The sequence below is a fragment of the Oppia nitens genome, unplaced genomic scaffold, assembly GCF_028296485.1.
Source record: "Oppia nitens isolate AA-2021 unplaced genomic scaffold, nextdenovo-longstitch-racon4-pilon3 scaffold3_pilon_pilon_pilon, whole genome shotgun sequence".
NCBI lineage: Eukaryota > Metazoa > Arthropoda > Arachnida > Sarcoptiformes > Oppiidae > Oppia > Oppia nitens.
In genome coordinates this window covers 2,759,686-2,787,500 of record NW_026533221.1, presented here as the reverse complement: position 1 = coordinate 2,787,500, position 27,815 = coordinate 2,759,686, and the positions used below count along the sequence as shown (strand labels likewise).

General features: G+C 25.7%; 4 protein-coding genes and 1 long non-coding RNA gene across 5 annotated transcripts; 3 read left to right on the top strand and 2 right to left on the bottom strand.

Annotated features, from left to right (window-relative positions):
* Positions 1-3,103: 3,103 nt before the first annotated feature.
* Positions 3,104-3,724, top strand: LOC128957789 (speckle-type POZ protein B-like). The gene has a single exon (XM_054303602.1). The coding sequence runs from the start codon at positions 3,104-3,106 to the stop codon at positions 3,722-3,724; it is 621 nt and encodes a 206-aa protein (XP_054159577.1).
* Positions 3,725-8,669: 4,945 nt separating this feature from the next.
* On the bottom strand, positions 8,670-10,169 carry LOC128957661 (uncharacterized). The gene has a single exon (XM_054303466.1). It carries the CDS (start codon positions 9,911-9,913, stop codon positions 8,750-8,752), a length of 1,164 nt encoding a protein of 387 aa, XP_054159441.1. The 5' UTR covers positions 9,914-10,169; the 3' UTR covers positions 8,670-8,749.
* Positions 10,170-10,593: 424 nt separating this feature from the next.
* On the bottom strand, positions 10,594-12,437 carry LOC128957660 (chromatin assembly factor 1 subunit A-like). Its single transcript, XM_054303465.1, has 2 exons — positions 11,628-12,437; positions 10,594-11,547 (listed from the first exon to the last, which is right to left on the bottom strand). Exons 1-2 carry the CDS (start codon positions 12,353-12,355, stop codon positions 10,611-10,613), a joined length of 1,665 nt encoding a protein of 554 aa, XP_054159440.1. The 5' UTR covers positions 12,356-12,437; the 3' UTR covers positions 10,594-10,610.
* A 422-nt stretch (positions 12,438-12,859) lies between these two features.
* LOC128957671 (uncharacterized) lies at positions 12,860-14,124 on the top strand. Its single transcript, XR_008484549.1, has 4 exons — positions 12,860-12,919; positions 12,997-13,165; positions 13,463-13,650; positions 13,950-14,124. It is a non-coding gene; the product is annotated as an uncharacterized LOC128957671 (long non-coding RNA).
* A 472-nt stretch (positions 14,125-14,596) lies between these two features.
* LOC128957664 (uncharacterized) lies at positions 14,597-16,688 on the top strand. Its single transcript, XM_054303469.1, has 5 exons — positions 14,597-14,769; positions 14,829-15,203; positions 15,264-15,371; positions 15,829-16,232; positions 16,311-16,688. The coding sequence occupies exons 2-5, from the start codon at positions 14,990-14,992 to the stop codon at positions 16,599-16,601; spliced, it is 1,017 nt and encodes a 338-aa protein (XP_054159444.1). The 5' UTR covers positions 14,597-14,769; positions 14,829-14,989; the 3' UTR covers positions 16,602-16,688.
* Positions 16,689-27,815: the final 11,127 nt, after the last annotated feature.

The following is a 27,815-nucleotide window of genomic DNA, read 5'->3' as shown; positions in this document are numbered from 1 at the left end:
TGCTATTGTTGGCCCACATATTATCTCAAGGGGTCTATAGCCTCGGGCTATTCATAACCAAAACTACAGCAACAGTGCTATTACTACTACTACTACTACTAGGGATAGTGTCTGAAAAAACAGGTGTCATAAAAACATATTGACACTTAATAGCTCAGGTGTTTTGATTATTATTTGTTGATTATTCCCCCAAATGGTCGTTCAAATAGTTTTGCTAGAATTGTCCTGGATCAAGTAGATTGACCATTGATGGAGGGGTGGGAGTGTGGGTCAAACTGATTAATAAGTCTAATAAGTTATTAAATTAATAGTTACTATAAGTCTATTATTATTTTTAATAGTTGTTAGTTATGTAGTTAGTAGACACTATTAAAAACTAATTATTTAATAAAAATAAATTTTTAATTTGACAATTTATAAAATTGACACAACAAAAATGATCAAGCATAATCTAATAGAATAGAAACATTGAGTTTATAATGTCATTTAAAAACCATTGACCATGGTCATTTGTCCAGTTTAGTAATGTTTGTTGCTATGCATCGCCGCTGCTCTTTATTTTTAAGATACTGCCCGCTTGTATAGTAATGTATATTGATTTGTACGAAACATACAACCAATCTATTGTCCACAAACAATCACTTTTCAGGGTCACACCAAAAATTTATTATTATTATATGCACAGTCATATAAACATACCTGTTCAGTTATATTTGCTAAATATATATATATATGTATATTCAATACATATATAGATACAGTATATGATATATAAATATACCTTGGTTGTGTTGTTTTGATTAATTAATTTTTATATTTATTTTATTTTTATTTCATAGTTTTTTTTACTTAAATAGTACCTCAAAACAAAATTTCTTTTACTATCTATTTAAACATCTATTTTGCTTTAATTAAAAATTTAGTTTTTTTATAATTTTTTTCTGTGCAATTTTTATTTATTTTTATTGCAAATATATTTTTTGTGTAATAAAACATAATTATTAATGAAAAGGATTATCATATTATGGATATTTAATTATTTTTTATCATATTTTTTTAAAAATAAAAAATAAAATTCAATATACAATGTATATTATATATAGTATATAAATGCTAGTATTATTTTTTTTTTGATACAATGTTTTGGTTGGGAAAAAAATGTTATTGAAAACAATGATTTATTAAATGCAATATATTTTAGTTAAAATAATAATTTATGGTTAACAACGTTGAAGTGCACTATGCATTTTTTGATAATAAAATTAATTTTATATATAAATTAAATTTGTTATTCAAATAAATTAAATAAAACAATATTCAAATCGCAAGCAAAATGTGATTATTTAAGCAATAATTTAATATTTTTTATAAATATTGAATTATATTATTATCAATAGAGAAAAAACTGATTATTGATAAGTTTGTTTGTCTACAGCATTGAAAATAGTCATTGATAGTCAATATTTAATATATTTTTATAAAATTTATATAAAATCAAATCAAATTGAAATATTTAAAAATCTATAATATTTGACTTTAAATAATATTAATAATAAATAAATGCAAAAACTATGCGTTTATTATTAGTATTATTAACTAAATAGCATTTTATTAGGTATCAGGAGGTCTACCTACACTAGAGTACTATATATTGTCTATTTTATGGGCCATTATATTAGAGGTTCACTATTGTTTAGTACCAGAGTTAAGGAGCACAACACACATACCAGTATTGATGTGTCTTTTTCCCCCCAAATACCTGACCCATGGATACAGTGAATGCCAATCAAATCAGTTTTGCGCTAAAATGTTGTACTTAAAAGCTATTACCGAAAAATAAAAAAATTTTACATACATCTACTCTCTATATATATATTCAATATTTAATGATTAATTATTTTCTATCTAAATAATAGTTTGTATAAAATTTTTAATTTATAAATATCCAAAACATTTTAATATTAATAACTTATAATATGATAGCTTCCGTTAGTAAACATGTTTATCATCTACAGCCACACACACACACACACACACACACACACACATAAAAGGTCACCGGATATGTCCACAAAATATGAGAGGGACACACACTCTATATATATATATATATATATATATATATCTCACACATATATTTTCCCCGGAAAACAACTGCCCTCTCATTGATTGAGTAACATTTAAAAGGCTAAAACTTTTTAAAAATTTATTGAGAAAGAAAGAGAGAGAGAGAGAGAGAGAGAGAGAGCTATCAATTAATTTTATTTCATTTAATATATTATATAAGTAATATGCGTACAAAAAAAACTTAATAAATATTTTATTATAAATTATACATGACATTTATATAACAATGATGATTTATAATAAGTTTATTTGTGAAAATGAAAATGAAGCAAAAATTAAAATTATATTACATAATTAATAAATATCTTAATTTTTATTTTAGTTATTTATTTTATTAGTAATATTGATTTTTGGCTTAAATGTATATTATAGACAGCCAGCAAAAAAGTATTGTTTTATGCAGTTTTATATATATAGTATATAAAATGTTAGTTTTATTACTTAATTATTATTTAGTTACGGTTAGTATGGGATGAGTGTGAGGTTATGAAATGGTTGGGCGGGTGGGGGGTGTGGGGTGGGTTTAGGGCAAATAATTTTCTACTGGCTGTCTATAATATACATTTGTTCCTGATTTTTAAAAAATAAATTTAGTATAACATTTAAATGTTGGTAAAACTGTCGGTCTCTATACTATTTTTCTCTCTCTCTCTCTCTCTCTCTCTCTCTCTCTCTCTCTCTCTCTCTCTCTCTGTTAGTGTTGTGTTATGTTTAACCGTTATGACAGTGATTGAGACCTCTAATATATACACCTTTTTTGGCACAATATTTGAATTTTTTTATTTTGTATTATAAATAAATTGATAACAATTTCAATAAATGAAAATTTTTATTTAAAAAAAATGTTATTATAAATGTTAATTAATTTCAACAATATATAATTTTTTTTAATTAACAATTAAATAAAAAATTTAACCGTTATTTAAAAATTTTATAAAAAAACTAATTATTGCAGACAACTGTTGGACAATAGATAATGGAAACAGAATTGTATCCCGAATTGGATCTGTTGTTCAACTTTGAAAAAAGTGATGTTATATTTGTCATCAATGGTCAGAAAATACCAGCAATTATTGCTCTAATGTCAGCCAAGAGTGTTGTGTTTCGGGCAATGTTTTCAGGAAACTGGAGGGAATCGGACGCAAATCAGATTGAAATCAGAGACACCACTCCCGAGGCATTCAAAGTGATGGTAGGCTTCATATATATGGAGCGATTGATGTTTAGCGAAGACAATGATTTGGTGCACATTCAGGATGTTCTTAAAATCGCCGACAGATATCAATTGAAACGATTGATAACAAGTGTTGGACAATACCTCAAGTCAATGATTTCGATGGACAATATCCAAGAGTTAATCCAATTGGCGAACGCCTATCAGTTAAACGAAGTGATCGGCGATATGAAGAAATTTGTGGACAACAATTTCGACCGATTGATGGCCAAACCAGAAACAGAAAGAGGTGTCATCAATATTGGACTAAATAACTATTTGTTTGACAAGTTGTCTGCTAAATACCGACCAAACAATCAACCAAATCAGTCGAATTGGATAACATTTCGGAATCAATCGGAAAATTATAGTTTCATTATTTAGATGCCAAAGACATGAATGCATTTTTAGTCATACAATCGGAGACTGATCTCACTTTACAACATCTCATTCAATGATCAACAATAAAGTTAATAACAGATTCCCAGTTATTCATTGGAAATATATTTTGACTTAAAATAATATGATTTTAATAACGCAAGAAATTTTCGTCAATGATTTTCAAATAATTATGTAAAAAATATTCAAATTTAAGTACTAGTAGTTATTGTTTTTAAAATATAATACAAAGATTTTATTTTATTTTTGAGTATTAAAATTTTATAATTAGTTTTTAAAAATTAACAAATATATTAAATTAAGTAAAATTCATTAATATTAATAAATGATTAGCAATAAAATTAATAACAAATAGAGTAAATTCCCAGTTATTCATTGGAAATATATTCAGACAATAAAAACCAATCTCTGGTGTCGTTAAGTGTTCAATGAATTGCAATAATTTATATTTACTTTGAAATGGATGTGAATTTTTAGCAATTGCTTCGTAAAGTAAAGCGTATGGTTTGTGAGCGTATGTCGATATCCAAGTGGACAATAAATTTTTCATAAATAATACACTAAATAGAAGTATAAAACTGGATCCAAATATGCACCGGGATAACGATGTCGTATCCTTATGACAAATAAAATATAAAAGTAACTCAAACCCCGGCACTGATATATAATATAATATAAACATAACATATTGATATGTTTGGTTACATTGTTTGATAATTAATGATATTGTTTTGTGTTCATTAATTGCATGATTTAATAGTCGATAATTATTAGTTTTAATAGCTATTACAATGGTATTTGTAATTTCAATTAAAATGTATTTTAAATAACAGCTTATCATAAAAAATAATACCAAACCATTGATGGCCAGTGCAGCTAACTGTTCAATAGCGTAATAATTGGTTATCATACCAATTATTAAACTAATTATATTGAATCCAGAGTCTGGATCCAAATATGCCAAAATCATTGTATAGTTTATGTAACTATTTAGTAGTATAATATTAGTCCAATACGACTGATTTATATAATGATTAACAAAAAATTTCAAATACATTGTAAATCTGTTATAATGTTTTCTATTAAGCATTAGTTGTAATTTATTTTGTTTGTAATCATCGATAAAATATAAAAGATACCATTGATTGGTCCACTCGTGATATTGATAGATGAATCCAATGAGAAACATTACAAGAGTACAGTCACTAAATATTGCGGCTAATATTTTAGGTTTAGTTAATAAGTAATTGGCATCGGCTACCAGTGCTCGGACATGAGGTCGGTTATCAATTGCCGAAACACCATATCGAAGACAAACCAAAAATACCATAAATTTGATAATTATATTATAAATCTGGCGTTTCTTATGCTTTCGATGATTAACATAGTCATCGATAGTCCGATGAATAACAAAATGTTTGTATGAAAATGTTTCCAATTTATTGGAAATATATTGATTAGCCATTAAATTGATAATAATATTTAATATACTAGAAATTATTTTTTGAACAATTTTTAATAATAAATTTCAATTTTCAATAATAAATTAGTGTTTAATATTATTATTTGAATAAAATCCTCTGAAATGCTTTAAATTAATATTAAATGAAAATAATGAAATACTGTACTGTATTTGAAAATTATACAAAAAGTTTTTAACTCAATTTAATGTTATTAAGAACTAATGGCAATATATATATATATATATATATATATATATATATATATATATATATATATATATATATATATATATCAATTTAAATTACAATTTTCTAAACTTTTAAATACAGGTAATTATATTTATTAATTATATTTATAAGTATATAATTTTTTGTTATAAATTATTCATTTAATTTACAATGAAATGAAAATTTTATAGTTTTATTATTATTACATTTTGAAAAATAGAAAATTTATTTATAGTTTCTTAATTAATGATATTGACATTAAAATCTAATTTGTTTTTTGATTTATGTATTAATTGAACAAAATATAATTTTATATCTTTATATTATAATTACTTATATACAAACGTTTACTTATGTTATTTATGATCAATGATTTTTGCAAAAATATAAATTATAATCTTATATATAAATTGATTTTTGAAATTTTCTATATAATAGAATATATTATATATTTTATCTAATTATTCATAAATTAAATAGTTTTTTTTCATGTGATAATGTGATTAGCACTTAAATTAGTACAACTAAACTGAAATAGTTTTAATAATCGATAATTAATTATAAATTTAATTTTAATTATAAATATCAGTAAATTTATATAAATAATAATAATCTAAAATACTTTATATATTTATCTGCATATAAAATCGGAAACAAATTTAAATTTAGCTAAGTCAAACTCAATTTAAGTACATATATGCAGTTTATTGTATATACCTAATAGATAATATAATGTTTATAAATTTATATACAATATATAACTAATAATAAATTCAATATTACATAAACCGATAATACTATTATATTTATGTTAATGAAAATTACAATTTTAAAAATTACTATTATGAATATTAATTTATGAATAATTGTAAAATTTTAGTAACAAAAAAAATCAATAATAATTTATCAATTAAGCGAACATAAAAATCTTAGAAAATATTATTTATTAATTAAACTATTTTTTTGGTATAATTTTAATCAATTATTTTTTTAATCTCTAACTATTAATACTGTATATTCAATGTTAATTAACTTCAACAATATATAAACTTTTTTTTTTAAAAATAACAATTAAATAAAAAATTTAACCGTTATTTAAAAATTTTATTAAAAACTTATTATTACAGACATCTGTTGGACAATAGAAAATGGAAACAGAATTGTATCCCGAATTGGATCTGTTGTTCAACTTTGAAAAAAGTGATGTTATATTTGTCATCAATGGTCAACAAATACCAGCAATTATTGCTCTAATGTCAGCCAAGAGTGTTGTGTTTCGGGAAATGTTTTCAGGAAACTGGAGGGAATCGGACGCAAATCACATTGAAATCAGAGACACCACTCCCGAGGCATTCAAAGTGATGGTTGCCTTCATATATATGGAGAGATTGATGTTCAGCGAAGACAACGATTTGGTGCACATTCAGGATGTGCTTAAAGTCGCCGATAGATATCAATTGAAACGATTGATAACAAGTGTTGGACAACACCTCAAGTCAGTGATTTCGATGGACAATATCCAAGAGGTAATCCAATTGGCGAACGACTATCAGTTAGACGAAGTGATCGGCGATATCAAGAAATTTGTTGACAACAATTTCGACCGATTGATGGCCAAACCAGAAACAGAAAGAGGTGTCATCAATATTGGACTAAATAACTATTTGTTTGACAAGTTGTCTGCTAAATACCGACCAAACAATGAGCCAAACAATCGTCTAAATCAGTTGTATCATCTATTATCGTTTGACTGTTTAGATGCCGAAGACATCAATGCATTTTTAGCCATACAATCGGACTTATCTCACTTTACAGCATCACATTCAACATCACATGATTAACCTTAATAAATGATTTACAATAAAGTTAATAACAAATTCCCAATTTATTTATAGAATTTTAAATATTTGTTTTAATTTAATTAAAATTAATTAATAATAAAATGAGTTGCTTAGGGTTTAATAAGTGGTAGTATAATACCTATAGATTTCATGGGAATTATCAGCAAACTGGGAAAATTATGAACTTTTATGAATATAAAACGACAACAAAATTATGATTTAAATGTTATAATTATTCAATAAATCTATAAAAAACTAAAACCTGTATATATTTTTTATGTTTAATGATTTCTTTATTAACTAAAAATTAATTATATAAATTTATGATTTTAATAAGTAATAAATAATAATATTAATTGACATTAATTATTATTATTCTAATCTAATTTGTTTAATATCAAAATGTTTCCAATTTATCGAAGATATATTGATTAGCCATTAAATTGATAATATTATTGTATTTAAAAATTATTATTTTTATGAGTTATCCAATCAAAAATTATATTTTTGAAATAATATTAATTTAAAATAATATATTTAGAATAAAATTTATATTACGTTATTAGAGTATTATAACTAATAATACAATAATTTTTTAATTAAATTTTCTAAACTATTTTAATGTTATATTTATTAGTCTTATTATAAATAAATAATTTTTGTTATAAACAATTCATTTAATATATAATCTAATTCAAAATTTATAATTTTATTACAGTATTTTTTACATTTTTAAAATAGTAAATGTAGTCTTAATTAATGATATAGATAATAAAATAAAATTTATTTATGATTAATGAATTGTTTTTAAAAATTTCTAATTTAATACCTTTATATTATATTTAATTAAATAGATACGTTTTCATATAAATTCAATTATTTATGTTTTCACGAATAAAATTAAGGTAAATATATTTAAATATTAATTACCGGTTGTAGTATCAAATTTTGAAACATTTGCTATATAAACAACAATTACTGTAAATATAGTTTTTATTTGGTTAGCGTCCATGTATTATGTTTTTAAAAAATTTAATAAAATCAAATGTCCAGTATTTTTGAGATAGATTTTATATAAAATTTTTAAAATTGTTATCATAGTTTTATTTAGTAAATTGATAAGTTTATCAACTATTTACTTAAATAATTATAATAATTTATCCAATTCTAAATACAGTAGTAATTTCTATATTTTTATAAATAATAATAACAACAATAATATTGTATAGTAAATAATAAATAAATTTATATTACCGGTAAAATATTAAGTATAGTACCAGTAATGCAAATTTTATTGTATGTTAAATTAAATTTTATATTGTAATCGATTTTTATTTAGATATTGAATATTTTTGTAAATTTAATTTATAATTTGTATAAATGATTAAAATACTGTGTGACACAAATGTTTAAAATTTATAAAAACATTACTTTAATCATTAAATATACGGTAAGTATAACTATTTTTTTTTGTTAATTCAAAACGATTTTGTTTTTGTGATTTTAGTTCGCAAATCATTTTTGTCATACAAGACATTCTTTGTTTGTTGTTTGTTGACCACAGATATTGTCGACCGCATCGGTCTATCCTTCCAAATGGTTCTCGAATTGGTTCTGTTGTCGACTGATATTTGCAACACTGCGTCGTCGTCGTCATTGTTCTTAATGTCTTCATTGACGACATCATTGACTGATCCCAAGCCTAGTCGTTCCCAAATAGACTTTCTTTCTTGTTGTTGTTGATGAACATCATTATCACGATTAATATTAAATCTCTTGTTCTTAAGTGACAGTCTGTTCCTAACGGACTGCTGTTCCTCTTCATCGGCTCTCATCCGAAGCCGCAGACGTTTGGATTTCATTTCAAACTCGGAATCTAATTCTTCTACTATTTCTTCAGTATCTTCTCCTTCTTCTACTTCTGCTTCTTGATGTCTAATAAATCGTCGTTTTTTCGCATTTGTAGCCACTTTGATATCATCACTCAGTGGTAAACCATATTTAACATAATATTCACTTATACCGCGAGATCCGCGAACCTTTCTATCAGAATTGGTGGCAAATCTCAATAAAAGTGCCTTAGAGTTAGAATGAGTTACACCTAATCGCCATCGATGTCCAGGAGGTACGGGAACTGATAGCGACTTTGCATCAATAACTTCAATACCAATATCATAGTCTAAGACTTCGCCGCTGGTCTTCAATATCAACGATGTGGTCAACGTTGTCATCGCAATGGCAGCTGCTTTACGGTCGCCAAAGAGTATATTACACGACAAATCATTAACCCATTCAATAGAATTGGGATCAAAGTCGTCGAAATATTTGAGTACATCCTCGGAACTCATGTCTTGTACACCACGAATATGAATGACATCCAAACGCCAATTCGTATACTTTTTGGTCACTTCGTCGAAATTGATGTCAAACGACTGATACAGCGAATAGAGTTCTTCGTCGCTAATCTGCCGGTCATTTGTGGCCGCATTTTCTGTTGTTGTTGTTGTCATAGTCTTATAGACAATCTTGGTTTGTGTGCTATTATTGTCGTCATTATCGTAATCAGCCATCAGTTCGTCGTCGTCCAGCGAGTTGGCCCAATCAATGTGTTCGGTCACCACTAATGCTTCCGAGGACGTCATGTCTGTTTCTTCGGCGAAGATGTTGTCGTCAATCAACTCTTTTTTTAAGACACAATATATGTTTTGTCGGCCGAAATCCCAATTTTGCAGACGAAGAAAAAACTTGACATCAAATACCAATCAGATATATCTTATAGTTATTGTGTGGACAACCAAATCAATTGTCTTTCCAAGTCTTCAATTGGTGTAGTAATCACTTCCACTGATTGTCACTTTGATTATCAATTTGTTAGTTTCTGTCTGTTTTTAAAGTGATTTAATTAAATAAATAATAATAAAAACCTAATACTTATGTATTACTGAATAGTATTGTAAGCTATTGTTTGATTGGAGACCACAAGTGGCGCCAGTTTTGTGTTAAAATAAAAACATAACAAAAATATTATTATTAAAAATCATTTAAATTATTTAATATTTCTAATTACAGTTAATTATTTATTTTTAAAAAAAATATTTATTTCTAATAATTATTTTATTGATAAATAAAACTAACATTAACTTATAAATACAGTAAATACAATAGTAGTATGCAATGCAATAAAATTATTATAATAATTATAAAACAAATATCTCCAATAATTTTATGGTTTATAAAACTATTAATTTTCAATAGTGAGAGTAAATTATTTATATATACAAATCATTTTGTTTCAATGATTTCAAATTAAAAAAATTACGGTAATTAAAAAAAATCAAATTATTTGGTTTGAAGTGCAATTCGTCGACAGGCATACAAAATATCAACTGATTTCTGATTATTATTGTCGGCATTTGATTCCCAAATACAACCGATAACTACTGGATTCAATGTTCTCGAAAAAGATCGGTTGCGTTCAGCCATCAGCACCTGTTCCTTAAGCAATGGACGCGATTTACTATCTTTCGTGTCACTCATTTCGACATCTTCGCCGCCGCCGACGCCACCAATCACTCCTCCATTAACTTGTTCTTCATTTTCGTCGTTTTCATCTTCAGATAGATAGCCGTGCGGTACAAAAAATTCGTTATCAATTTCATAGTCATCTTTGACCGATCCTTCCGAATCGGAACCGTTGAGCGACTCTCCCGGTCCTCCTTCATCCCATTCTTCATCACTTTCCAGTTCGTAATCAAACAAATCGATGTCTTTAGTAAATGGATTTCTTGGTTTAATGACACTACTTTTCTTGCTATAGGTTCCCCTATAGGGTGGCCTAACATTCGAGTGAAACTGTAAGTGCTTAACACGATATCTCTTGGATTCGTTATCATCATCGTTGCCATCACTGTTGTTGTTAACACTGCTCTCAATGATAATTTCTGGTTCGATCTTTTCGCGTCGATTACATCGAAATGGTTTATAGGTATCACTCTTCAAGTTATTGAAATATAAATTATTTGTTTCCTGACTTTTCATCCACTGGTCTAACGCCTGTTGATTGAACCGATTTTTGGCGAACTCCGAGACTACTGGTGCTAGAGTTTGATTGGCGCCCAAATGAAAGGGAAGAAATCGACCGCAATATATAACTTCGATTTCCTCTTTATTTAGAGAAGTATTTGCAGACTTTGGAGTTTTAGAGAAAAAATTTGATAACAATTGTCGCTGTTTTTCAGTTTTCTTCAGCTCCTCTTCAGATGCTTTTTGCTTTTCTCTGTAAATTACAAATAAAAAAATAAAATAAAATTACAGCAAATTTGCCACAAAAATAAAACAATTGCCAAAAAACCGTACTCTTGTTTCTTCTGTTTTTCCAATTCTTTCTCTTTTATCTTTTCCTCCTTTTCTTTGAGTTTATCTTCTTTTTCCTTTAATTTCTGTTGTTTTTCCACTTCTTTTTCTTCTTTAATCTTTTGTTTTTCTAATTCTTGCTGTTCTTTGATTCGTTGTTTTTCCGCCTCTTTTTCCTCTTTAATCCGTTGTCTTTCTGCGTCCTTCTCTTGTCGTTCTTTATCCTTCTTTTCCTTTTCCAAATCCAACTTCTGTTGTTTCTCTTGTCTTTGTTTTTCCAAAAGATCCCGTCTTTCTTGAGCTCTCTTTTCTTTCTCCAATAATTTCGCTTTAAGTCTCTCCTGTTTCTCTGATTCTCTCTTTTCTAGCCATCGTTTCTTCTCCAACGGTGTCATCTTCTTGCGCTTCTTTGCTCTCTTCACTGCGCTATTTGTAAGACTATTACCACCGCTACTCTTCTCTTGATTATCGCTGCCAACACTGGTATTACTGACAAGACTATCATTGAGACTGCTATTCATATTATCCATGTCTTCGTCATCATCGTTGTCGTCATCGTCGTCGCCATCATTATCTTCTATACTGTTATTCATGTTTTCATTGTCGTCATCGTTATCTTCGGCAACACTTTTCATACTTTGATTCAATTGAGATGAGCTGTGACTGGCGTTCAGTTCATTTGCATCGTCGTCGGACACATCCATAACTTGTTGGTCGTCCTCTTTGTCCATAATTATTGAGATTTAATCAACTGTTTTGCGGTACAAATAAACAATAGTTTGTCTGAAAAATAATAATAAAAACTAAAAGTTTTCTTTTATTTGTCGTCTGATTTGCGCCAAAATAAATGTATGTAAAGTATATAACAATTCAGTCATACATTACGTTTGATTTTATGTGTAAAAACCAATAAAATTAATTATTTTTTATACCTAAATATAATATATTATATAAAATATTTGTATTAATCTGTATTTATAGATTAAATTTCATTTTTATTATTAATTAATAATCAATTGACTAATTAATTAAGTTATTTAAACAGTAAAATTAATTAATTAATTAATTATTGGTTAATAACATGACGATTTGGTACTATTTTAGTAAAATTTTATGTATAGCGTTACTAATGCTAAATAGTGCCTAAATTACAGTACAGTATAGTTATAAAGCGATTACTTTATGAACAGTAATTATTTAATAAAGTAATACATTTCAATAGCAATGATAAAGCATTTACAGCACACATATAATACACAGTGTGTTCATTGACTCCACGTGTTTGTGACTATGAGGTAAGCGATTGATTTGATCCCAATTTAAATGATATTTAATTAAAATAATTTGAGATGTTTTCAAATATATTGATTAGTCAATCGCATGAATGGTATTAATAAGTTAATAACAACAATCATTTGGATGACCAGATGATGGAACCATTTATAAGTGATGGTTACCACTGATGATGGACTGGTGTGTGGTATTGGGATACGAGTCGTGGATTTTGGTGTCGTTGGTCGCCATTTGATATGTCTTTGAAGGTAATTGTGTTGAAGATAACTGGATATCAGGAAGTGATATCTTGTTTGTATTTTTCCCTTAAAAACCTCTATTCTTGACACCCATTGATGTCTTTGTGATCATTGTGTGAATGCTTTTCAGAGGTATATTAAAACCAAATTTTGTTGACTTATGCCTTCGGTGCCAATAAATTATCAATTATTGTGATGCCATCCTCGAGAGTCAATACAATTGATTATTATTTTTTGTGATGAAATGAGATAATGTCTTCTAATATTGTTTAATAACTGATTTTTTGTCGTTGGTTTTGTTTTCAGATAAAATGATATCCCTATAGACTCGTTGGAAACAATGGTTATCTGTTATCACCAACAGGTACTTCAAGTGTTTAAACAACAGTGGATAACATCAGTCATTTTGATGACCAGATGATGGAATGGTGAATGGTATTGGGATACAAGTCGTGGATTTTGTTGTCGTTGGACGCCATTTGAAGTCTTTGAAGGTAATTAGATATCTGAATATCCTGAAGTGATATCTTGTAGTGTTTATCCTTAAAAACCTCTATTCTTGACACCCATTGATGTCTTTGTGATCATTGTGTGAATGCTTTTAAGAGGTATATTAAAACCAAATTTTGTTGACTTATGCCTTCGGTGCCAATAAATTACCAATTATTGTGATGCCATCCTCGAGAGTCAATACAATTGATTATTATTTTGTTAATTCAATACATTGTGTTAAATGAGATAATGTCTTCAAGTATTGTTTAATAACTGATTTTTTTGTTGGTTTTGTTTTCAGATAAAATGATAGCCCGATAGACTCGGAAACAATGGTTATACGTCATGACCAACAGGTACTTCAAGTGTTTTAAACACTTTGTTCAACACTTTCAAAGATAAGCCAAGATATATCCTATGTTGTATACCATCCTCGAGAGTCAATATAAGTGTTGATCTGTATTATTATTATATATATTTATATTACCTGTACTTATACTAAAATAACACTTTTAAACATAAGTATTAGATTATTAAATTAATTTTGTAATAATTATATGATTTTCGGGTGTAATACCAGATGATAAACAAATTTGTTTTTATAAACAATGTAACGTCTATTGGAATTAAACTACAATAATGTTTAAAATAATTAATTTAATTAATAAAATGTATATTTAATAAAAAATGATAAATGTTTTTTAATTTAAATAAATTTATTAGAAAATATTTTCTTAATTTGTTTTTAATATTAAATTATTTATTAAGTATTGTATTGTCTATTAATAAAACATATATTAGTCGTACTGTTTGTTTGAATACATGATTGTTATTTGATATTAATAGTCACGTGATGTAAATGTTTATAAAATAAACTTAATTTAAGTATTTTATTACGAATTTGGTTTCAATTGTATTGTTTTAAATCACTAAATATTGTTGTCATTTATAATTGGATTAATTCAATGAATATTTGTATCATTCAATCAAACAATTAGTTAATATTTTAGACAAACAATACATATATTTGTTTACAAATTGTGCGACACTTTTGTTGTGTTGATATCACATAACAGTTGATCACTGATTGAGTTGTTATTGTCACCCGATTATCATCTGAGGTAAGACAATGGTCTTGATTTGTAAAACATTTGTAACAATCTATTACTTAATATATCAGTTGATATCACACATCCATTGGTTACAAGAGTATCGGCTTTTCTGTACGTTTACTCAACACAACACACGAACTGAAGATATAATTGACATCAAAACAAACTGAAGAATTGTTGACTGATTTATACAATACTTTGTCTGACTGTCCGTTTTTATGGCCAAACGATGGCATTCCTGAGGAATGCGTTGTTTCGCAATCTGTTTCTTCAGAACAACAAATGTATGTCATTTGTGCCCAAATATGTCGACAAACGAACACTGACTGAACATTTCGGACGATTTCTCGAAAGTGATAACAAATTGAGACCCGAATTGCGGACATATGACTACAAGACATTCATCGATGATATGTATTACACATTTAATATTTACGGAACTGGTATGTAGTGGTCATTGTTGTTGTGATGACTATTGAACTAACAATTGTTTGTATATATAGATGAAGACGAGTGGTTTCGTCTCCAACTAATGGACACCAAATACGTTAGCGAAGAGGACTACAAACTACACAATTTTGTCAAACATGACATACGTTTTGACAGTACAGGTGTGTGTGTGTGTGTGTGTGTGTGTGTGTGTGTGTGTGTGTGTGTGTGTGTGTGTGTGTGTGTGTGTGTGTGTGTGTGTGTGTGTGTGTGTGTGTGTGTGTTAGAACTGTCAGTGTTGTTAGCAAACATAGTTGGTGTCTATCTGTATACTGTTATAGTGATTGATTGAAAAATGAGATTCAGTTTAATACAATTGTATGTCGACCTCAAAGGTAACCTAATACGAGTTACAAGACATTCACAACTTTTTGTTTAAACCATATTTAAAGCAATTGTTTTACAAATTAAGTGATAGTGAGTTGTGTTTTGTGTCTAAATGTATATTCAACTGACAAGACTCTATAGATTGTCGCAATTATTTAAACTAATTGTGTGTTTATGTTTGTAATTTTTAAAAATATAGATTTAAATCTAAATTTATGTTAAAATTTAATATTTTCTGTTTTAACTAATCAGATACTAAAGGAAAGCATTCGTTTGAATCGATTCTTATAAATGGATTGAAATATACTGATCGACAAACGGGTAGTTTAAGTGATTGCACTCATAAAGGATTACAAAAAGTTGTCAAAAGACTTAATAGACTATTGATTAAAGACAAACGATTTGTGAAGAAAGCGGAAGAATCCAAGAAATATGAAAACTTAGTCCAAGATCTTGTTATGGAATTGTTTGATAATAGACAGACGCCATTCATTTATGATCCGTTTGATATGTTTATGAAGCCATCGCTATATTATGAAGAAAAAGGTCAAACAAAGTCATCATTTCCCGATCGAGTGGTCAAACAAAATGATTTGTTTAAAATGGTCATCGAATGTAAAACTGGATGGACATCGCTATTGGCAGACAAACGTCAAGTAAATGATATATATATTTATAACGTTTAGTATTTATAAACATTTAGTTAACATTTGATATTGTTGTTTGACTTATAGACACATATGAAGACAATGGTTGCGGCCGCTAATAATGCAAAACTAATTAAAGCCGATCACCGAATGTTTTCATTATTACTGAGAAGTACTCGGTTTTACTTTTCTTTTTATGAATTTCCGATCAAATATTTCCAAGACTTGACAACTAAGAGACCAACAGTTGCCATAAAATATGTTGATATTGACAACAACGGCATTGGATATGATTTTGTTGATCCCATTGATAGACAACATATTGTTGATATACTTGAGCGCATCGCAGGCTATAGTGACCAACATTTTTGTTGTTAACATTTATTATTATAAAGTAGTTTATAATTACCGTAAGATATTTTTATGGCTAAAATTGTCGATATATATTATATTATTTAATCAATAGTCAAAAATACGTTATTAGAGTCAATTAGTTATAAAATTATTATAAGTACGGTATATATTTTTTTAAAAATTTTGTTGAAAATCAATAGATAATGATTTTGAATTTCCACTATATTTAACCAAAAGTTATTTTTTAGATATTAAAAAACAAAACTTTATGTTATAATTATATTATTGGGTCACTCGTGAAAAAAATGTATATATTATAAAAATAATGTGTAAAATATTGTAAATATTTTATTAATAACTGATAAAAAAATTATCGAAACCATAAATAATTGATTTGATAATAAAAACATTTCTTAAGACTAAATATCTGCAAAATGTTTTTATTGTAGACTATTTTAATAATAATAATAATTATTTGTTAATAAAATAAATGATTAATTAATGAAATATTTATTATTTAGTATTGTTTTTTTTGTGTTATGAAAGCTAATGTGTGATATTGATCATGAAATTTGATTAATAAACAAAAATTTAATGAAATACATTATATTAATACTTATAGTTGTTATAACATATATTTGTGGTTTAACTTTATTAACAACAACTACAATATAACTAAAAAAATCAATGTATTTCCTTAAGGCTAATGTTATAGCCTATTAGGTATACCCCTAAAAGCATAGTAGGATTTGAGACAAGAGACCGATATACGAGTGCTTATAATGAGATGTTATGTGATATAACCATTGAAGTCATTTAAATGAGATTTCATATAATATATATAATAGTTTAATATTTTGTTTTAAAAAACCTCAACTATTTATTATATTTGCAGTAAAAATATTTACATTTGATGTACATATTTGTTGTCCGAAACACAAAAATATTATATATAAATGTTATAATATTTTATTACTTAGCAATTTAGTTGTCAAACAATTGTTGATTTACGGAAAATATTTGTCTTAATAAATGACTTGTGAGCTAATAATATTGAAATTTATATATAATATATTATTGATACCTATTATTGTTTTCACACTGTTGTCTACACACAGCTGTAAAAATTTACGGCTTTGACGGCTTATAAGTGTTAAAAACGCAAAACATATATATTATAACCAAATAATTGCACCAAAAATTAGAGGATCGCACTGTTATTTAGTTTGTATTTTTTAAGTAATTTTTTTTGTGTTTCGGTAAATAGTTAACACCAGAAAACCCCATATTAACTATGTGTTTGTGTATATATATATATATATACTGTATATCTATTGAGAGGTTAATGGTTTGAGGTTATGCAAAATGGTTGGTGTCATTGGTTTCGTTAATTTACAACAAAAAAAATAAATAATAATAATAATCATATATTTTAGTGATAAGTTATTTAAGAGCTTAGACCTAAACGTCCGACAGAGAGAGAGAGAGAGAGAGAGAGAGAGAGAGAGAGAGAGAGAGAGAGCGAGAGAGACCTAATAATTAATTAAAGTTTTTCTTTACAATATTTATACAATTATTTTAATAGATATAATAAAAATTTTAACTTTTTGTATATTTTATTTTAAATTGACATATTTTTAATAATTGTATAATATTATTAATCTAATATTTTAAAATTAAATATTCTTATTAAACTTTTTACTATAGTATATTTATAAGTTAATATTTTTTAAAAAAAAAAGTTTTTAATTAAACTATATCTACATAAGTAACAAAAAATTAAAACAGATTATATCTGATAAGGATATATTGATATATAAATTGTTTGTGTAGTTATATACAGTTATATACTCTAATAATATATTTGTATTATTAATATTGTTATTCACCAGAAATTTTGTTTATTACAAGTTTTTTTCACAATACCAAAAAATGGGTGCTTATAACTTAAAATAAGACCGTTATATAATAATAATAATACTAATAATAAGTTAGTTATCAATAGACTGTCGTTTACAATATTATGAATAATTTTTAGATAAAAAAATACTGTATATAAATATAAGGAAATTGTTTAACTAAAACAAAGTCATAACAAAATTATCTGGACGTGGCTTAAGCCCCCGTCCGAGCAATTAAATAGCATTTACTTTGCATAATATTGTGATAATTTTGCATTTCATTGCATAATATTTAAGTAACAAAAAAAGTATAGACAAATTTAAATATTACTATATTATTGTTACAGTATTATTATTATTAGTAGTAATATAATATTATGTAACTACTAGCTATTTGAGTCCCAAAAAATATCACTGAGTTTTTTTTAGTTTTCAGTTTAAAAATTGTTGCTTTTATTCAATAACAATACTACTTTATATATAACTACGTGGGGTTATGATTTAAAAAAATAAAATTTGCCTAAAATATTAACTTTTTTAAATAAAAAAATGATAATCTATTGCCTAAAACTCTGTGATTATCTTTAATTTTTGTGGTAAACCAGTCATTGACTACTATTTTCAGTTTTATCTTCACCCCAAAAAACTATGATTAAAGGGTTTCCATAATTATTGCAAATTAAATGCACTTTTAAAACAATATTCTATAGTTTATATGTATATATAATTTTTAAAAATAATATATAGTTTAGTTAGTAGTAGCAGTTATTATACAATTATTATATAGATTAGTAAATAGATTTCAGTAGTATTTAGATATTATGTATGATAATGTCTACTTGGTAATAAAAAAATTGGTTAAAATTTTCTAGGTATTTATAAAATTACCAATTATTACTATCAATTGTTTTATGTATTGGTTGTATAGATAATATTGATAAGTTTTATTTGAAATGACATAATTTTATTATTTATATATATATAGCTAACTAATAGCAAAAACATTGGTCGCGTGTGCGACACGAGAGTAAATCCAATTAAATATACAGTATATAAGAGACACAATAGCAGATTAATTGTCTTAAAATGTTTTTTAATTTTGAAAGAAACTAAAATAAGAGATGTTTTGCCGATATTTATATCAAAAGTTATTAGCGCACAGATAGAGACAGTGGATGGCATCATAACAAAGCGCTTATGCCTCGGGATGTTAGCAAATATGCAATTATATTAGAATAGTCAGTCGTCGGGTCCGAACATTTCGATGGGGGAGACCCTTAGGTTAGGTCTGAGCCAGCGATAGCTAAACGAAAAAATTAGAAATATTTTTATTATAAGTCAATCATTGATTAAAGTCTAACATATTTTTTCTAATGTCTATTACACACATTACTTATTTGGTGTTTATATCAATAAATTGTTTTTAATTCATGTAATAATTCATTTAACTATCTATTTTGCCGACTCAGTTGATATGGAGGTCTTGGAAAACTTAGATATTTCCAAGAGAGAGAAAGAGAGAGAGAGAGAGAGAGAGAGAGAGAGAGAGAGATGATATTTTTATGGCTAAAATTGTCGATATATATTATATTATATAATCGATAGTCAAAAATACGTTATTAGAGTCAATTATCTCTCTCTATGAGCTCTACCCCTCATACATGATATATAAGATGATGTTTAAAACACAAACTTTTTTGTGGACATATATTTTGTTGGCTTAAAACAACAATTAAATGTTATTTTTTGTGTTGTTATTGTTGTTGATGAGTGTCTTAAGTGAAAATTATGTTTTCAACCTCTTGTCTCGTGTATGATAACATAATTTGATGTTTCAGTTTATAAATATATTGTATAGTATTTTTGTGTCAAAAAAACATAAAAAACCATTAGATGACTGCCAAACAGCTATTATGTAATATAATATTTGTTTATAAATATCTATATATATATATACAGTATATTGTAATGTCTAGTGTTATGTGTTGGAGGAGAGACCCTCCACTGAGAATCCTTATATCAACGATTGTTTGCATACATTATTATTATTATTATTAATTTAAATATAAGATATAATATACTAATAATTTCACTTCAATAATTACTTTTCAATAGTTTTAAATGGGATTTTAATATTCAAATTTAGTTTAACAATAATTGCTAATAATTTAGAGACAAAATAAAATAAAACTCTCCTACGATTTCCTATCATATTTTTCTATCAACTATTACAGTATTTTAAATATATATATAATAGAAACAAATATAATATATTTTAAATGACTATATTTTTAAAAATGAATATTTTAAATAATATATTATAAATAAAGTCATGTTTTTTGTTGTTGTATTAATTGATGATTTTTTAGTTGAATTCTCTAAATAACTTTCTAATTATATCAGATCCTTATTGTTTAAACAAAAAATATTTGCATAAAAATTATATGTATTATTTAAAATATCTACGATATCCTTAATATAATATTTATGTTAAGGCTATAATATCATAGTTTATGTTGAAAAATATTGAAGTAAAAAATAAAATAATTACAAAATTTACAAATAACTTAACAAACTAACAAACAAGTCAAATATTTTATAAGCATTTTAATATATATATATATATATATATGAGTTTTTTTTAGTATCGTATTGGTGTTTATATTAAATAAATAGTTTTATTATATTAAATAATTTTAATAATAATACTAAATAATTTGTCAAATAACAATATAATGTATTATTATATTTTGTTTTTATTTAGTAGACACTATCAAAATTATATATACTGTACATATCAACTAAATTTGAATAAAATGTCAATTCAGTATTATTATTATTATTACTGAAATTTAATGGTATTTTTATTAATACATTAAATTTTATGCTTGAATTTATGATAATTAATCGATTGTCCAAAAAAAACAAAATAAAAGATGATGAATTACATTTTAATAAAGTTTTTATGTAAATTATTATTTTTATACTAATAATGTATTTTAAGCTACGAAACAAAAATTAGAATTTATTTTAATATTGACCCCAATTTGTTGGCAACAATATCACAATAAGAGTATTTAAAAAATTGTTTTTACTATTGATTTGGCGTATAATTTGTCATTTAAATACATGATTTAAATAAATATACAGTAAATTTGTACAATAAATGACATGTTTTATATTAATATATATATATATTTATCTAATTTGAATAATTTATAATTTGTGTGCAAACAAAAATATGATACAATTAGTGTTATATAATACGGTATAATATCAATACATGTCAATGGTTTTGAATGACCAGAAGCATGAAAAGCGCGACTCCTTAGCCATGGATTGCACCCAATGCTACACAGATAGGCACACCTTCACCGGCACTGCATATCTCTCTCTCTCTCTCTCTCTCTCTCTCTCTCTCTCTCTCTTGAGATGTCTGTGCCAACAACAACAACACCACTACCTGTTGTTATCTTAATATTAATGATTTTTTTCGATACTTAATATTCATTGAAAACAATACTTATCTTTAATATTTTCTATCTAACTCTCTAATTATAAACTTTTATATTAAACAAAATATAATATAATTATAGATTAATGCATTTTAAACTATGTATTACACTATTTTCGTTTTGTTCATATAATTTAAAATTATTTTTATTTTTTTGAAAAATCATATTTATATTAAAAACAGCTGTGGTTTTGAATTGAGATTATTGGGACTCAAATGATATTTTTATTATTATCTAAATGAAGTATTAACTCATTTTGATGAGTATTTTTTAAATATGTTTTTAGATAATCATTTAATATGAAAAAAATAAAGTATTATATTAACCACAAAAATTAACTTTTGATATTATGATATTATACAACAATGTTTGTTGAATTAACTTTATTTTTTATGATTACTTGTTTTTATTTTATAACTTATAAATAGTATAACAAAAGTCATGAAAAAACATTATATTATACAATAACAACAACAATAACAACAACATTCTCTCGTTTATTTAAAAGCAAATTAATTAAATATAATTAGAGAAAAAATTATCTAATATTTGAAATATATTTATATACTACAGTACAGAGAAACAAAACAAAATGTTTGCTCTGAAATTATAGGTTTTAAAATCACATAATGTTATATATTATTTGATTTGAGAAACACGTAATTCATATCAATGTTAAAACAATTATTTTTGAAAAATTGTCTTTTAATTCAAATAAAGGCAAAAAAGATGTGATTATCTATTATATCTGATTTCAGTTGTTTAGCAAAAAATAAAAATAAATAACTGAAAACCCGATAGACATAACCTGTGTTTTTAAAGTCTACTGGAAAAACAGTATTTTATGTTTTTTGACATTTAGTTTATATATATATACAGGTATATAGTTTACTAATATATATAAATCTTAAAAGTGAGCGAAATGTTGAAATATTAATTTAGCAATTTTGGACTCAAATATATATATATACTGTATATAACTAATTCCACCAGTAATTTATAAATATATAGATATATTTATATCAATACTACTACTAATAACTGGCAGAGATTTGGGAGATGATATGGGAGACAACCCTATAATCATTAGCCGTTTGTTATAAATTTTTTTTCTCTCTCTCTTCAAAAGAGTACAGTTATAATAGTGGTATATATTGTATTGTTAATACCAATAGTGAAAACGTGAATCAGTTTGAAGTCAAAAGTTACTCCAAAACCATAAGTCACGACATATCGTTTTGTAAGCAAATTGTATTGTTTATAATTATGAATCATATATTAAATATATTAGTTATATATAATATTTTACCGGTATATTAAAGCAAATGTAATATATTTTTTTATTAGTGTATGTATACCTCTGTACTGTATGTCTCCCATCAGTGAAAAATTGTGTCTCTAATAATTTAATTGTGTGGCCAAACAATTATTACAGTACGGTATATATAACATTATACTGTATATGATATACTAAGTTATATTCATGGGATAGCTATCGGTGCGTTCATTAAGATCCTGGTTGTATTATAGTTGTTGTTATTTGTTTGAACACATATACCTATATCCCAAATGACGGTTTCGTGAGTGACACACGCATACAATTAGTAGATATTGTCTTTAAAAAAAACTTATCATTATAACAATGATGACGGTGTGGTCCCTCACCAAACCCAGGTATCTCTGTGTGCAGTATTACCACCTCATACCCAGTTTGGGCTTTCAACGAGTCTTACTATCTTTTTTGCCAATCAATTAGTTGTTAGCAAAATATTAGTTAGTCATTCAATAAGATTATTATTATTATTATATTTTGTTTTGTTTTTTCTCTATGTATTTGCTATACTCTACTTTAAAATTGTTTGGCAATCATAGCATTGGTATATTATTTTATCATATTTATTATTTGTTAACTAAACATGTATTTTTTAAAAGCTATCAATAATTAGATCTCCTATTTGTCTATATTTATCATTTAGATAATCATATTTATTATTTTTTAGTATTATTATTATTTGTTATTACAATTTATGAGAAAATTTCTAATACACTGAATACATATATAATTGCTATAAAAAATTTTCAATACTTAATTTTAAATTGCATTTTTTCATTTTGATGAAATTATTATATTTAAAATAATTACTTCATGTAATATAATTTAGCATAAATCTAATAGACATTTTAATTATAGTATGAATAGTATGAATAGTAGTAGTAATAAAAAAGATTAAATTGAAATGTAATGTAATCGGAGTTTTTTTAGTATAGTATATACGTTACAAACTTTATATAATACATAATAAAAATTTATAATTTTTTATATCATAACATTAAAATTGATTAAAAAATAATTATCAATTATCACCACACAAACTATATTATAAAAAAAATAACATTTATATGATGTTTAATAACAGCTATAATTGATTTATTATGACAACAAATGTGATTAATTTGTTTGGGCGCTTATATATCTGATATAGTGTATAACATAGTAATAATGTAAAGCAATACCTAATAAAATGCTGTGTTTTTTTGATAAATTGCTAAAAGTCGGCAAATTATAAGCACTTATTATACTAAAAAACAGTGCTAATTAAAGATGAAAAGCAGTCAAAGTGAGTATAGTTTTTAAAATTTTTTTATAGTGATATCGGGATTAATAGAGTCACTTAAAGCTAATGGTATCCATTGCCTTACCATTAGATCCTATGAACTGTTGGCTGCTGCAAATGATTTTACCTATGCACCGGCTCATTACGTACATACCGGTGCTGCTGTTATTCAGTTTATATATATATATTATCTAAGCGGCACTTTATCTAATAGGTTTTCACTTTGGCTATTACTTAAGATATTTGTTGAGCCAAAATGAAATAAACTGATATATGTAGTGAAGTAAAAAAACGTAATGATAAACACGGGTAGCACTGGACTGGCTGACTAATGTCCGGCTTATTTATTGTAGTGTTGTTTTTTGGCTACTCATACGTACACACACACACATACACACATACATACATACATACATACATACATACATACATATAATATAAAGATAAACTGCCCTTTATTTTTGAATAATGTTGTGTCCACTCAAAAAAAAGTTAGTGAAAGTTATCTCAATTTTTTTTTGTTGGCACTGAATTGCCGTAAGCATTGACTACAAACACACACAAAAAATTTATTTTATTGTATGAGAAAAAAAACTGGTTATCATTGCTATTTGCAAACTTGTGTCTAAAACTTAGTCACTAATACTGCCCAGTAATTATGCGGCTTTACCTATAACTGACCCGTAATGTTGTAATGGATGTTAAACTTACTTTTAAATTTAGTTTTCTACAGTGAAAATGAGTGAGTGATTGAGTGAAAGAAAGAAAGAAAGAGAGAGAGAGAGATAGAGAGAGATGAGTGATATGTTATCATTTGCAAAACGGTAACAATTTCTCTACATTACTACTACTACCACACATACTGTAATATAACAAACATATATATACTGTATATGATATCAATAATATGCAAATTTATCAAATCTAACAAAACTTTTTTGCAATAACTTTCGTCACACACGTTGAGCATATCATAATTTTGACCAAATTTTAATGTTTGTCTCAACTCAACCACTCATATCTTCGTTTTATTTTATATTTTATTTTGTCGAAGAAGTCGATGAATACGACGTCGACGACGACGACAGTGGTCTCTCTTTTTCTGTGTTAATCATGCCTTAAGCACCAGTAGTCCTGACGTCTGTGTAAATGCTTTTCTAATTGCTATTTAGGCCATCATATTATGCGTTCAACCATAACATTAAAATTATTATTATATACATGTATATACTGTACTAATATTCTATATAATACTGTTTCATCAATGATATACTTGATTTACAAAAAAATAATACTATAATAATAAAATTTTAAAAAATTATATTACGACAATGTTTGTCTACCTGTACAATATAATTAAATACATATTGCAATTTATATTATATCATATATATATAATTTATATATAGTTTAATAATAAAAATATATTATATAATCATTTTTTAGTATATTTTATAAAAATGTTTTTAATATCTTTAAAATTTAAATAATTAAATTATTAGACAGTTTAGATATAAAATATTATAAATATATATATATATATAAATTATTTATATATATTTGAAATTGTAATATTTCAATGAAATTGACTGAAAATGTTTTCTCTAAACACAATAACGTGATATTCAATTTGTAATGAAAAGCGTTGAACGAAAAAAATTATTTTTTCTGTAGATATTTTCTCATATAAATACTTGATATTAAAAACAACACATTTTTATACAGATTTTTTATCGCTGTAAAATGTAATTTTGAATTATACATTATATATACATGTATATGGTTTGATACAGTTGAAATTAAATGGCAAAACAATATGCAGTAATAATTTTTATTATTTTTAAAAAAAAATTATTATTTTTATTTTGTGCTTTTGCTAATATGTTAGGGAGAGAAAAAAAGTGTCTTAAAAAACAATTTGAATCATTTATATTAATGATCACGCCATGGGTACCACCCCTCCCATCACGTCAATGACCATCTATGCCAGCTCTTTATTAGTACCAATTAAGGCACACACACACACACACTTGCCATACCTAGATAATGTATATGAGCTATAATTGAGCAGCTAATAGCTGCAGCTCATATACCTATTCCTAGTTGTTGACCATCATCTATGATAGCTGTTCCAACCTGTGTTGGATGTATTACGTCTACTACTACTACTTACTCAATAAATTTTGTCCATCATTTTAGTCAATGAACAGACACTAAGATAATTGGTCTCTAATTTTGTGTTCAACAAAAAATTAGGGCCTTTTAGGCAATTTTATGGCTAATAAACTGTCGTATTATTCAATCTTTTTTTCAAAAGTCAAGTGCAGTGCAATGTGTGGCTCTTGTTAAACATTTTAACATTTTTGTCATAAATTTATGTATTTTGAAAGCTTGTGTGTAGTCTTTTATTAGCACAAAAAATATGATTAATTATCTAAAGTCATAATATTTTTTCGTTTATTTTCCCCCATAATATTTGTGTGTTAAAAATGTTGTTTTCTTTCATTTGAAAACATTAAACAAAATAGATTATCACTAAAATAGATAATCTGATATCAATAAGTGTGTGTATATACTAATAATAATAGCAATAATTCATTTTTTTCTGTACAAAAATAAACAATAAATCTGAGATGTATTAGACAAACAAAACAATCGGTGAATTGTAAGAGAGAGAGAGAGARAGAGAGAGAGAGAGAGAGAGAGAGAGAGAGAGAGAGAGAGAGAGAGAGAGTAACCCATATATGTAATGAAAAATTGTACCAAAAAAAACATTGCAAAAAATCTATCATCAATTGTATTAGAAAATTATTATTTTTTTTACAGTACTATCCATTAGCTCAGCAATAAAAGGGCAAACAATAATCAGTTTTATTATTTTTTTTAGTACTACTGTCTCCCAGTTTTTAGTTAAATATATATATATAATAATACTTATATGATATCTATTAGACATCAATTATATAAGTGATGTGTTTTGTAATCCAAGAAAGAAAAAACAGATCGGAATGTGTTTTGTTAGCCAAAAAAAATTATTACATTTTTTGTTGTAATCGTTGTTATATTAGAGTCCGAAATGAAATCGAAATTACATTTTGTTTCTTACATTATTGTAGTTATATATAACTTATATCATAGATATATACAGTATTTGTTGTTATATAGTGTTATTTAAAAGTCTCACTAAATGAATGCACTCATCAATAA

Coding starts and splice junctions, on each gene's coding strand:
- LOC128957789 (XM_054303602.1), top strand. CDS start 3,104: ATGGAAACAGAATTGTATCCCGAATTGGATCTGTTGTTCAACTTTGAA.
- LOC128957660 (XM_054303465.1), bottom strand. CDS start 12,355: ATGGACAAAGAGGACGACCAACAAGTTATGGATGTGTCCGACGACGAT. Junction 11,548..11,627: donor GAAAAACAGAAGAAACAAGA/GTACGGTTTTTT, acceptor TGTAATTTACAG/AGAAAAGCAAAAAGCATCTG.
- LOC128957664 (XM_054303469.1), top strand. CDS start 14,990: ATGGCATTCCTGAGGAATGCGTTGTTTCGCAATCTGTTTCTTCAGAAC. Junction 15,372..15,828: donor CATACGTTTTGACAGTACAG/GTGTGTGTGTGT, acceptor TTAACTAATCAG/ATACTAAAGGAAAGCATTCG. Junction 16,233..16,310: donor TATTGGCAGACAAACGTCAA/GTAAATGATATA, acceptor TTTGACTTATAG/ACACATATGAAGACAATGGT.
- LOC128957661 (XM_054303466.1), bottom strand. CDS start 9,913: ATGACGTCCTCGGAAGCATTAGTGGTGACCGAACACATTGATTGGGCC.